The 14,458-nt window shown below is 44.6% G+C and overlaps 1 protein-coding gene across 2 annotated transcripts in view; it reads right to left on the bottom strand.

The window, feature by feature from the left end:
* Positions 1-14,458, bottom strand: part of LOC106567084 (nck-associated protein 5-like) — a 50,348-nt gene that overhangs the window by 5,977 nt on the left and 29,913 nt on the right. For both annotated transcript variants that reach the window (XM_014135964.2, XM_014135963.2), the window contains exon 10: positions 2,117-2,192. In XM_014135964.2, coding sequence (XP_013991439.1) covers positions 2,117-2,192 — 76 coding nt within the window. The remainder of the gene's footprint in view (positions 1-2,116; positions 2,193-14,458) is intronic.

The raw sequence follows: 14,458 nt of genomic DNA, 5'->3' as shown, positions 1-14,458 counted from the left end.
GGAGGTAGGGCTTTCTCCTATAGAGCTCCATTTTTATGGAATGGTCTGCCTACCAATGTGAGAGACGCAGACTCAGTCTCAACCTTTAAGTCTTTACTGAAGACTTATCTCTTCAGTAGGTCCTATGATTAAGTATAGTCTGGCCCAGGAGTGTGAAGGTGAACGGAAAGGCTGGAGCAACGAACCGCCCTTGTTGTCTCTGCCTTGCCGGTTCCCCTCTTTCCACTGGGATTCTCTGCCTCTAACCCTTTTACAGGGGCTGAGTCACTGGCTTACTGGTGTTCTTCCATGCCGTCCATGGGAGGGGTGCGTCACTTGAGTGGGTTGAGTCACTGACGTGGTCTTCCTGTCTGGGTTGGCGCCCCCCCTTGGGTTGTGCCATGGCGGAGATCGTTGTGGGCTATACTCGGCCTTGTCTTAGGACGGTAAGTTGGTGGTTGGAGACATCCCTCTAGTGGTGTGGGGGCTGTGCTTTGGCAAAGTGGGTGGGGTTATATCCTGCCTGTTTGGCCCTGTCCGGGGGTATCATCGGATGGGGCCACAGTGTCTTCTGATCCCTCCTGTCTCAGCCTCCAGTATTTATGCTGCAGTAGTTTATGTGTCGGGGGGCTAGGGTCAGTCTGTTACATCTGGAGTATTTCTCTTGTCTTATCCGGTGTCCTGTGTGAATTTAAATATGCTCTCTCTCTTTCTCTCTTTCTGTCTTTCTCTCGGAGGACCTGAGCCCTAGGACCATGCCTCAGGACTACCTGGTATGATGACTCCTTGCAGTCCCCAGTCCACCTGGCCGTGCTGCTGCTCCAGTTTCAACTGTTCTGCCTGCGGCTATGGAACCCTGACCTGTTCACCGGACGTGCTTGTTGCACCCTCGACAACTACTATGATTATTATTATTTGACCATGCTGGTCATTTATGAACATTTTAACATCTTGACCATGTTCTGTTATAATATCCACCCTGCACAGCCAGAAGAGGACTGCCCACCCCTCATAGCCTGGTTCCTCTCTAGGTTTCTTCCTAGGTTTTTGGCCTTTCTAGGGAGTTTTTCCTAGGGAGTTTTTCCTAGCCACCGTGTTTCTTTCACATGCTTTGCTTGCTGTTTGGGGTTTTAGGCTGGGTTTCTGTACAGCACTTTGAGATATCAGCTGATGTACGAAGGGCTATATAAAAATACATTTGATTTGATTTGAGTTGCAAACCATAGTCTGGCTTTTTTATGGCGGTTTTGGAGCAGGGGCTTCTTCCTTGCTTAGCGGCCTTTCAGGTTATGTCGATATAGGACTCGTTTTACTGTGGATATAGATACTTTTGCACCTGTTTCCTCCAGCATCTTCACAAGGTCCTTTGGTGAGATTCTGGGATTGATTTGCACTTTTCGCACTAAAGTACGTTCATCTCTAGGAGACAGGATGCGTCTCCTTCCTGAGCGGTATGACGGCTGCGTGGTCCCATGGTGTTTATACTTGCGTACTACTGTTTGTACAGATGAACGTGGTACCTTCAGGAGTTTGGAAATTGCTCCCAACGATGAACCAGACTTGTGGAGGTCTACAATTCTTTTTCTGAGGTCTTGGCTGATTTCTTTTGATTTTCCCATGATGTCAGGCAAAGAGGCACTGAGTTTGAAGGTAGGCCTTGAAATACATCCACAGGTACACCTCCAATTTACTCAAATAATGTCAATTAGTCTATCAGAAGCTTCTAAAGTAATGACATAATTTCTGGAATTTTCCAAGCTGTTTAAAGGCACAGTCAACTTAGTGTATGTAAACTTCTGACCCACTGGAATTGTGATACAGTGAATTATAAATGAAATAATCTGTCTGTAAACAATTGTTGGAAAAATGACTTGTGTCATGCACAAAGTAGATGTCCTAACCGACTTGCCAAAACTATAGTTTGTTAACAAGAAATATGTGGAGTGGTTGAAAAACAAGTTTTAATGACTCCAACCTAAGTGTATGTAAAACTTCCGACTTCAAATGTATGTACCAAAGGCAATTATGAAATGTAAAACATTCTCTGTTTTGATTATGTAAAGTGTAAGGATGAACTAAATACGAGCAAGACTGGATGCCTCCATAAACAAGGATTGTGAGCAGACCATTTTCCTACCTGCAAAGGGCGGGTAGTGAACTGGGTCAGCTAAATTCTCATCTGAGGGGACGTTGCTTATCAGATGTTCTGAACCCTGAGTAAAGAAAAAACAGAAACAGAGTTCTCAATATGCACATTAATTAAGTGAAATAACAGCCAAAAACATACATAGTACACACAACAATAATCACATAATAACATAATAGTCACACATAATAAAGTGAAAAATACAGCCTTGAGCAGCAATGAATGGGTTTCACAGGATCAAGATCAGTTTTTTTGAGCATTAGTGTGACCTATGCAAGAATGAGTTGTTAATAGTTTATTTTTTGTTTGAGATATCAATACCAAATTCAGTGTGGTTCATCTTAGGGATTACCATGATAGTGATGCCAAGTTTCAAGTTGATAGGCAACTGTGGAGTGGATTAACAGTGGTTTAAATGGAGATGTTAAATCAGATATTTGATTTGTCAACTTTTGACCAATCCCTTAGCTTTTCTCAAACTAAGTTAAAGTGGAACTGACAGCATTTTAGCAACATTAAATCTTATTAAAACCTGTTCATATACACCCCCAGGAAGACGTTTCTGACAAGTGAGCACTAGATATTGTAATTTTCACATTTTCATAAATTCATAGAATGTTTGGGAATGAGGTAGAGTAAGGCATTTGTGAAAATTCTGTAGCAATATAGAGTGGGAAAGTGGCTGTGTCACTTGGACAATTAATAGACACTGCAGTAAATAAAACCTAATAAAAACATCTGTCGTCCAGTGTCTTATTTTGTACGCTTTGTACAAAATAATAAAACGCAGAACCACAGGATGTTTCTTAACATAACTCTTTATTAACTAGTTACAACTACATGTTAGCCTATCTCCAACCACGATCAAGTGCCCATGACCTAACCGTCTGGGTGGTCTTAACCAATCACCGCACAGTATGATACGGCGGTAAAATGCATCCAATTATAATTCAGTATGTATTCACATATGAATATTACAGTCCAGGACAGGAGTCTACGCAGACCTGTGCGTTATAGCCAATCAGAGCTACAGTAAGCCTTTATGCAAATAAGCCATTTTCAACAGCGCAGCTTTAGATCATTAGAACACATTCGTCAAAATCCCCAAAATACACCTGAATGGATTTCTGAAAATATGTACAGTAAATATCAAGGGAGTCCTCTTACATTTGGGAATTTTACAGTCCTATTGATCAAACAACCATGAAAAGATAGGCTCTCTCCCTCAGTTATGCACATCAACAACAACAATATCCACAACTAATGCTAGCCAGAGTGAGATGATCTTAAATTAAACAAGGGAATATTAGATTAACCCTCTCAAACCTTTTCAGCTAGTTGGCAGTCAAAATTGCAATGATAAACGATGGAGAATAGTAGCCTACTCGTCCTTCTGCAGATTGCCCGCCAATGCATGCTTGTCCCAACCAATGATGTATAGAAACCCTGGATTGTGAATGCTATGTATTGGCCATTGAGAGGCTTTGAAACTACCTGTTGGCCATATTGGCACTCTCCAGTAGGCGTAGTCATCCATAGGAATGAATGGAATTCAACAGTATTTAAATTACACTGAACAAAAATATAAACACAACATGTAAGGTGCTGGTCCCATGTTTCATGAGCTGAAATAAAAGAGGAGAATGTATGTATTTCAGCCACCCATGGCTGAACCCCTGCCCAGTCATGTGAAATCCATAGATTAGGGCCTAATGAATTTATTTAAATTGACTGATTTCCTTATATGAACTGTAACTCAGCAAAATCTTTGAAATTCTTGCATGTTGCATTGATATTTTTGTTCAGTATAAATGTTTCAAGGACAAAATTACATGTATTTAAGTATTTTTGTTGTTGTAGTGGGGACAGTAACATTAGTCATCTCAATGAATTATTAATTTAAGGATTAAAAAAATATATATAAAAAAATATGTTTGTATGTTTAGCTAACATAATAATTTAAAAGTATGCATTAAGGTGTCTGTAATAGAATACATGTTGTCATGACTTCCGCCGAAGTCGGTCCCTCTCCTTGTTTGGGCGGCGTTCGGCGGTCGACGTCACCGGTCTTCTAGCCATCGCCGTTCCACCTTTCATTTTCCATTTGTTTTGTCTTGTTTTCCCGCACACCTGGTTCACATTCCCTCATCAGACTAAATGTATATTATGCTCTGTTTCCCCCATGTCTGTGTGTGGAATTGTTCTTTGTGTAGGGTGTTACGCTACAGGCTGGCTTGCGCTAGGTTTGTTTCACACCTAGGTTTGTTTGTTTTGTTTAATCCGGTTCATGTTACCGTGGTTGTGCTTTGTGCTGCCTCGCCTGTGCCTTTGGGCCAGGGTGTATATTAAGGTTCTCCTGTTATCACCCATCTCTGCTCTCCTGCGCCTGACTTCCCGGCAACCAGTCACTCACCCCGTTACACATGTGGCAAAAACAAATGTAGACATTAATAAATGCATTTTTATATCTTCCAAAATACTTTTTACAATTGTGGGGGAGTGCCAAGGCGGCACAGTGGCTTCAACACAACACCCCCTACTGGTCATCTGGTCTATATTTAACTCATTAATCCAGTGTTTAATTGCTAAATTGTAATTATTTCGCCACTATGGCCTATTTATTGCATTACCTCCCTAATCTTACTTCATTTGCACACACTGTATATAGACTTTTCTATTGTGTTATTGACTGTACGTTTGTTTATTCCATGTGTAACTCTGTGTTGTTTGTGTCGCACTGCTTTGCTTTATCTTGGCCAGGTCACAGTTGTAAATGAGAACTTGTTCTCAACTGGCCTACCTGGTTAAATAAAGGTGAAATAAAATGTAAAAAATTATAAAGAATACTAACCAATAATTTACATGAACCCTGGATTGCAGATGCTATTTATTGGCCATTGAGGGTCTTTGAAGCCACCGGTCGGCCATATTGGCACTCCCTAGTAGGATCAGTCCTCCACAGGAATTAATGGAATTACACAATTTCATTTTATTGTAGTAGGGACACCTTAACATTCATACTCTCTAAAAAAATGCTTTCAGGAAAATGTTTTTAAATATAATTTATTTTTTATGTTTAGCTCACATAATATAATTTAAAAGTATGCATTACGGTGTCTGTAATAGACTGAATGTGTGAAAAACGGATGTCGACATTAATAAATGCATTTCTATAGCTTCCAAAATATTTTTTACATTTCAGAAGTGCCAAGATGTCAGTCATCCAGGGTTTATACACATCATTGGTCTCAAACCACATTTTGACAACTGAATGGGAACTTGCCTGCCTGCCTGCCCATTTGATCGATGCCAAATACATTCGATTGACAACTAAGGGTGCATTTGTAAATTGCCTCCAGTGTGTCAGAGTGCGCTCTGGGTTGTTCGTAAACTCAGAGCGTTGTCAGATTGTCTGTTTGCAAATTCTGAGAGTTTTGCTGGACACTGGATGCTCTGGCCAAGGAGTAGGGTTGATCCGAGCTTTCCTCACAACGGCAGTCAAGCACCCAAGGTAACTGGCTAAAGCTGGCTAGCTTGCTAGTTACTTCCAGAAACAAATTAGAGAACACTTCACTGACCATTTCACTCACCCTAGCAGAGCTGGTTAAGCTGTACATGTTATCTGGAGGATTAGTGACTAACTGTGCTGCTGGCAACAATTAAATAACTTTTTTTTGCTGATGTTTACTTGCACCTATGGAAGCCAATTCCCACCACCATTTTTTAATGCCAATACTATCTAAAAATGCCAAAATACTAAGTAAAAATTTCGACATACTATCTCGAAATTTCGACATGCTAGGTCAGAATTTCAAGATACTAAGTCCACATTTTGAGATACTAACTAGAATTTTGAAAATAGTAGAACATATGTGGAACTTCCCATCTATCCACGTTGCAGAGATCAGTACAGCAGGGCCACCGGAAAATGTGTGGCGAGCTGGCGAATTCTTGATTCAGTTTAATAAAAAAATATTGGCACAAAAGCGTTGAAAAGAGGGAAAAGTACTATTGTTTAGACTGATTTGCCTCATGATTTGTCAACTTGTACACAATTCATCTGTGCTTCAGTCTGATCAACTGTAGCTTACTGATAACAACCACAGCTGCAGGTAGCCTAGAGACGCCTATGTGCGCTGATCCCCTCTGACCAAGGGAAAAGAAGAGGTAACGTCATGTACTTCTTGCCTAAGCTATGTAATGCATTTATAGCCTAAGCTATGTAATGTATTTATAGCCATTTGTGTTAAGAGAAAATGTGAATGTGATCAAATTTGGTTTGTATCAAACTTCAGGTGGCTAGGCTACCTAGACCCTATCAATTAAAAATGATTGACTGGAATTAATCAATCAACACAATAGTGGTGACATTTTGATTTATTTCTTTAACCTTTATTTAACTAGACAAGTCAGTTAAGAACAAATTCTTATTTACAATAACGGCCTACCCCGGCCAAACCCTACCCGGATGACGCTGCCAACTGTGCGCCTGCCCTATGGGACACCCAATCACGGCCGGTTATGATACAGGCTGGAATCGAACCAGGGTCTGTAGTGACGCCTCTAGCACTGAGATGCAGTGACTCAGACCGCTGCGCACATACTGTGCGAGTAACTTTGTAATTACAGATGCAAAGGCCTACACGATGCAACCCTGCATAAAGCAAACTCAGCCCTCTTAGTTCTATTGTCCAATCGCAGTTGTTGTCAATAACTATTATAATTAATTTTTTATCTTGTCCCAGATAAAACCGTTTTAAAGCTGATTTATTACTTTGTCATACCCTTCAACTTGGGCCCAGAGTTTTACCTGGTTAGGTTAGCCCAGTGGTCCTCAAACCTCTCCTCGGGGAACCCCAAATGTTTCACAATTTTGTTTTCGCCCTGACATAGTTCACCAGATTCAGAGTGCGCTCTTCACAGCCAAATCCCGGTTTCAACTGTACCGGGCAGATGGCAGAGCGTGTATGGCATTGTGTGGGCGAGCGGTTTGCTGATGTCATCGTTGTGAACAGAGTGCCCCATGGTGGCGGTGGGGTTATATAGGCAGGCATAAGCTACGGACCACAAACACAATTGCATTTTATCGATGGCAATTTGAATGCCCTGAGATACCGTGACGAGATTCTGAGGCCCATTGTCGTGCCATTAATCCGCCACCATCATCTCATGTTTCAGCACGATAATAATGTCGTAAGGATCTGTACACAATTCATAGAAGCTGAAAATGTCACAGACATGTCACCACCCATTGAGCTAGGGCTGAGCGATATATCAAATTAATTCAAATGTATGTTTTTATTTGCGCAATATTCCAAATGCCTGTATCGCAAGAATGTAGGTATTGTGTCCACTTATTCTCATGTTTTGTCCACTTATTCTCATGTTGTATTTTTGGTCTTGTCTCCTTCGCTCCTCTATGTGCAACTTCCTATTTACACCAGAGATCTCAATATAATGACGAGATGCACGTCTCCGCCCTAACAATGGGAGTCATTGTCCCAAATGCGGGAAGACTGCAACAAGCTGTCTCACCCTGATCTTTTTCACCTGTCTTGTGCTTGTCTCCACCCCCCACCAGGTGTCTCCAATTTTCCCCATTATCCCCTGTGTATTTATACCTGCGTTTTCTGTTTGTCTGTTGCGAGTTCGTCATGTCTTGCCAAGTTTTACCAGTGCTTTTTACAGTTTTTCAGTCGCTGTAGTTTCTGTTTTCTAGTCCTCCGCGTTCTAACCATTCTGCCTGCCCTGACCCTGGCCCTGAGCCTGCCGTCCTGTACCTGTCGGACTCTGATCTGGTTACGAACATCTTCCTGTCCTTGACCTGCCCTCTGCCTGCTCCCCGTGTTATAATAAATCATCTGAGAACTGAATCATCCACCTCCTGTGTCTGCATCTGGGTCATATCCTGAGTCGTGAAAGTACGAACTGGCCATGACTTACCCTGCAGAATCGGACCAGCTCCACAATGCTGTTTGCCTGTAAGGAGCCACCATTGGAAGACACAAGGAGCTACTTCAGAACCTTATGGAAGAACTCCATACCTTGGCGGAATGCTATGACCAGGGTTTCAACTCAGTGCTGGAGCAATTCCACGGTTATCTACTAAGCAGCAAGCCACTACAGTAACCCCCCGCTACCAGTGGCGCTACTCCCCAATCTACCCCGGCTTCCAGAGAACCCCGCTTACCTGCTCCGGAGCGCTATGCTGGAGAGCCAGGATCCTGCCTGGCGTTTCTCTCCCAGTGTTCTCTCATCTTTGAGCTGAAGCCCTCTTCGTTTCCCTCGGATCGTTCGAGAATAGCGTACTTGATAACGCTGATGTCTGGGAGGGCTCTCGCCTGTGCTACAGCAGTGTGGGAGCAACAATCCACCATTTGCCTCAGTCTGGAAGAGTTTGTGGCAGAGGTTAGAAAGGTGTTCGATTCTCTGTTGTCTGGGAGAGAGGCAGCTCGTAAGCATCTGCAACTGCGCCAAGACTCCCGTAGTGTGACAGACTATGCAGTAGATTTTCGCACTTTGGCCGCTGAGAATGCCTGGAACCCGGAAGCTCTTTTCGACACGTTCCTGAATGGATTATCAGAGGTGGTCAAAGACGAGCTCGCAGCCTGAGAGCTTCCCATGGAACTCGACTCTCTCATAGCCTTGACTATATGGATTGATGGTTGGCTACGGGAACATAGGAGGGAGAGGAGGTCTGCTCCCTGTCACACTCGCTTGTCCACGGTGCCAACCTCACCTCCGAGGAATCCCGAAAGTCCCCGGGAGAATCCCGGAAGTCCCCGGGAGAATCCGATGCCACCCGAGTTCCCTCGGGAATCACAGAGGGCTATCAACTCGCTTCCTCCGGAGCCCATGCAACTGGGCAGGGCCAGATTGTCTCCTGCTGAACACTTACGCAGACTGAGCACCGAGAGCTGTCTGTATTGTGGAACTGCAGGACATTACATATCTACCTGTTCATTAAAAGACCAGGGTCATCAAGCAGGTACGAGTACGCTGGTGAGCTGTACGGGAAGTTTCCCTTCTTCCCCTCTCCATGCTATCCTGTTGTGGGGTGACCAGTCCAAATCTCTCCGGGTGCTCATTGACTCTGGGGCCGACGAGAGCTTTTTGTTAAATCAGAAAAATGTAAATTCCATCGCTCCACCATCTCCTTCCTAGGGTACGTCACTGCTGCTGGAAATATTCAGCTGGACTCGTGAGAGCGGTGGTGGATTGGCCTCAACTCACATCCAGAGTACAGCTGCAACGTTTCCTGTGGTTTGTTCATTTCTACCGCCGCTTCATCCGGGGTTACAGCACCCTGGCTTCCCCCCTCTTAGCACTCACCTCTCCCAAAGTTCCGTTCACGTGGTCTCCGGGCGTTCTCGAACCTCAAGCATTGGTTTATTACAGCTCCCATTTTAACCCATCCGGACCCGTCCCATCAGTTTGCCTCAGACATTGGAGTGGGGCCTGTTCTGTCCCACCGTTTTGCCAAGGACCAAAAGTTGCATCCCTGCGGTTTCCTTTCCCATCGTCTTAACCCCGCTGAGAGGAACTACGACGTGGGAAATCGAGAACTACTCGCGGTCAAGATGGTGTTGGAGGAGTGGAGGTACTGGTTAGAGGGGGCGGAACATCCATCCGTAGTGTGGACTGATCACATTTCATTCCCCTTCCCAAGTTACCCTCAGCCATGGAGATGGCCCAGCTCATGGTGCAGGACGTCTTCCGGATCCATGGACTTCCGGTGGACATTGTCTCCGATCGTGGTCCTCAGTTTCTGGAAGGCGTTCTGCACCCTCATTGGGTCGTTGGCCAGCCTGCCCTCCGGTTTTCACCCCCAGTCTAACGGCCAGTCGGAGCGAGGACCTGGAGACGGCTCTTCGTTGCCTCGTCTCTGCCCACCCCACCCCCTGGAACCAGCAACTGGTGTGAGTGGAATACGCAACACCTTTCCCTGCTCGGCCACTGGTCTCTCACCTTTCCAGTGTTCCCTGGGATATCAGCCCCCGCTCTTCCCTGAGGAAGAGGTCAGCATATCCTTGGCCCAGATGTTCGTCCGCCGCTGTCGTCGTACCTGGAAGAGAGCCCGGCCCACTCTTCTCAAGACCATCTCCAAGTATTGGCAACAGGCGGACCGCCACCGGACCCCTGCTACCCGCTATCGTCTTGGGCAGAGGGTATGGCTGCCCACTTGGGATCTACCCCTCTGGGTGGAGTCCCATAAACTTTCCCCCCGTTTTATTGGCCCTTTCCCCATCTCAAAAATTCTTAGCCTCTCTGCTGTTTATTTTCTGTTGTCCCGCACCCTCCGTATACATCCCACCTTTCATGTGTCTTGGATTAAACCTCTGTCTCACAGTCCTTTATCTCCTGTTTCTTGCCGTTCTGTCCCTGGTTGACGCTGCCCTGTATTACTGACCATCCTGCCTCTTACGCCAACAAAGATGATAGATCACAGCTTCCTCTCCAACAATTCAGTTTCAACTCGCTATTTGTATTTAAGATTTGGCCCAACAGAATCGGTCATATGGACACAAACACATTGAGACATCATTTTACTGTACTAGAGGATAACTTTTTATGTCTCAACTACTCAAATTGCACGCCGAGTAGACACTACTGAGAGAGTCAATGGACATTGATTCTGGAAAATTAATGCTCAGTTTGTCGCGCACAGCATTGGGGTACCACCTAATTCATTGTTATAGTAGCTGTCTAGTCTGTGTTTGATAAATGTGCAATAAGCTTAAAACACAATTATATAAGGAACTGGCAACTCATTCTGAGAAATAAGGTAGCCCACTTGATTTCAACATCTGAACAAAGTGGACAGGCTAATATGCTTTTCAAACAGTTGGAGACAGACAGAAGGGTGTGTTCATAACAATTAAACGGTTCAACCTTGTTAGCTAGCAAATACTGTCGATCCAAGTCGGCTAAACTGTAAATATAAAGATTAGCCAGCTAATCACTTGCAAAAAAGGGCATTTTTAGAGACAGACTTGAAAGCCAGATCATTTATTATTATTATTTTGATAGATTAATTAAATTATTAGTGGGTCTTATATATAGCCTAGGTATAATTTCACAAGTCCTGAATTCGTTAGATTATTGCTGACTGTTTGAAATGCAGTGTATTTGATCTTTAATTGATCTTCAACGCTCAGTGCATTCAGAAAGTATTCAGACCCCTTGACTTTTTCCACATTTTGTTACGTTACAGCCTTATTCTAAAATGGATTCAATAGTTTTTTCCCCTCATCAATCTACACCCAATACCCCATAATGACAAAACCTTTTTTTAAATAAATGTTTTCAAATGTAAAAATATCTTAAATATCACATTAACATAAGTATTCAGACCCTTTACTCAATACTTTGCTGAAGCACCTTTGGCAGCGATTACAGCCTCCAGTCTTCTTGGTAAGCCGTTACAAGCTTGGACCAACTGTATTTTGGGAGTTTCTCCCATTCTTCTCTGCAGATCCTCTCAAGCTCTGTCAAGTTGGATGGGGAGTGTCGCTGCACAGCTATTTTCAGGTCTCTCCAGAGATGTTCGATTGGGTTCAAGTCCGGGCTCTGTCTGGGCTACTCAAGGACATTCAGAGACTTGTCCCGAAGCCACTTCTGCGTTTTCTTGGCTGTGTGCTTGTTGACCTGTTGGAAGGTGAACCTTCGCCCCAGTCTGAGGTACTGGGCGCTCTGGAGCAGGTTTTCATCAAGGATACTGAATGGCCCCGGCTGCCGTTTTAGGGGCTCTTAACCAATTGTACTATTGCATGGGTTTTTTAACGTTATTTCTAACTTATTTTGTACATAATGTTTCTGCCACCGTCTCTTATGACTGAAAAAACTTCTGGATATCAGGACAGCATTTACTCACCTCGTACTGGACGATGATTTTTTCTTTAACGAGTCGGACACGAAGGATTGACTTCAGACACCCGACAACGGTAACATCCCCGTCATTCGCAGGAGAAAGAAACTGAGATTTCGGGGACGTAGGTCGGGGTGCCTTGTAAGGATCTGATGGCGAGTGAGTAATCTGCCTCTACCATAGATGAGCTACGATCACAAATATCCTACCAACAGGACATTAAAAACTGTAATATCTTATGTTTCACCGAGTCGTGGTTGAACGACGACATGGATAAAATACAGCTTGCAGGGTTTGCGCTGCATCGGCAAGATAGAACTGCTGTTTCCGGTAAGACAAGGGGTGGCGGTCTGTGTATATTTGTAAACAACAGCTGGTGCATGAAATCTAATATTAAGGAAGTCTCTAGGTTTTATTCGCCTGAGGTAGAGTATCTAATGATAAGCTGTAGACCACACTATTTACCAAGAGAGTTTTTATCAATATTTTTCGTAGCTGTCTATTTACCACCACAAACCGATGCTGGCACTAAGTCCGCACTCAATGAGTTGTATAAGGGCCATAAGCAAACAGGGAAACGCTCATCCAGAGGCGGCGCTCCTAGTGGCCAGGGACTTTAATGCAGGGAAACTTAAATCCGTTTTACCTAATTTCTACCAGCATGTTAAATGTGCAACCAGAGGGAAAAAACTCTAGACCACCTTTACTCCACACACAGAGACTCATACAAAGCTCTTCCTCGCCGTCCATATGGCAAATCTGACCATAACTCTATCCTCCTGATTTCTGCTTACAAGCAAAAACTAAAGCAGGAAGCACCAGTGACTCGGTCAATAAAGAAGTGGTCAGATGACGCAGATGCTAAGCTACAGGACTGTTTTGCTTGCACAGACTGGAATATGTTCCCGGGATTCTTCCTATGGCATTGAGGAGTACACCACATCAGTCACTGGATTCATCAATAAGTGCATCGATGATGTCCCCACTCTCACCGTACGTACATAACCCAACCAGAAGCCATGGATTATAGGCAACATCCGCACTAAAGGGTAGAGCTGCCACCTTCAAGGAGCGGGACTATAACCCGGACGCTTTAAAGAAATCCAGCTATACCCTCAGATGAACTATCAAACAGGCAAAGAGTCAATACAGGACTAAGATTGAATCGTACTACACCGGCTCCGACGATGTAGTACGAGGGAAGCACAGCCACGGGCTGGGAAGTACAGCCGCGAGCTGCCCAGTGACATGAGCCTACCAGACGAGCTAAATGACTTCTATGCTCGCTTCGAGGCAAGCAACACTGAAGCATACATGAGAGCATCAGCTGTTCCGGACGACTGTGTAATCACGCTCTCCGTAGCCGATGTGAGTAAGATCTTTAAATAGGTCAACATTCACAAGGCCGCAGGGCCAGACGGATTACCAGGATGTGTACTCTGAGCATGCGCTGACCAACTGGCAAGTGTCTTCACTGATATTTTCAACCTGTTCCTGACTGAGTCTGTAATAACAACATATTTCAAGCAGACCACCATAGTCCCTGTGACCAAGAACACTAAGGAAACCTACCTAAATGACTACCGACCCGTAGCATTCACGTCTGTAGCCATGAAGTGCTTTGAAAGGCTGTTCATGGCACACATCAACACCATTATCCTAGAAACCCTACACCAACTCCAATTTGCATACTGCCCCAACAGATCCACAGATGATGCAATCTCTATTGCACTCCACACTGCCCTTTCACACCTGAACAAAAGGAACACCTATGTGAGAATGCTATTCATTGACTACAGCTCAGCGTTCAATACCATAGTGCCCTCCAAGCTCATCACTAAGCTAAGGACCCTGGGACTAAACACCTCCCTTTGCAACTGGATCCTGGACTGCTTGATGGTCCGCCCCCAGGTGGTAAGGGTAGGTAACAACACATCTTCCACCTTGATCCTCAACACGGGGCCCTCAAGGGTGCATGCTCAGTCCCCTCCTGTACTCCCTGTTCACCCATGGCCAGGCACGACTCCAACACCATCATTAAGTTTGCCGACAACACAACAGTGGTAGGCCTGATCACTGACAACAATGAGACAGCCTATATGGAGGAGGTCAGAGACCTGGCCGTGTGGTGCCAGGATAACAACCTCTCCCTCAACGTGATCAAGACAAAGGAGATGATTTTGGACTACAGGAAAAGGAGGACCGAGCACACCCCCATTCTCATCGACGGGGCTGTAGTGGAGCAAGTTGAGAGCTTCATGTTCCTTGATGTCCACATCACCAACAAACTATCATTGACCAAACACACCAAGACAGGGCACGACAAAGCATATTCCCCCTCAGGAGACTGAAAAGATTTGGCATGGGTCCTCAGACCCTCAAAAAGTTCTACAGCTGCACCATCAAGAGCATCCTGACTGGTTGCATCACTGCCTGGTATGGCAACTACTTGGCCTCCGACCGCA

The sequence above is a fragment of the Salmo salar genome, chromosome ssa13 (genome assembly GCF_905237065.1).
Source record: "Salmo salar chromosome ssa13, Ssal_v3.1, whole genome shotgun sequence".
Classification (NCBI taxonomy): Eukaryota; Metazoa; Chordata; class Actinopteri; order Salmoniformes; family Salmonidae; genus Salmo; species Salmo salar.
The sequence above is the reverse complement of the archived record's forward strand: the minus strand, read 5'-3'. Positions and strand labels throughout refer to the sequence as shown.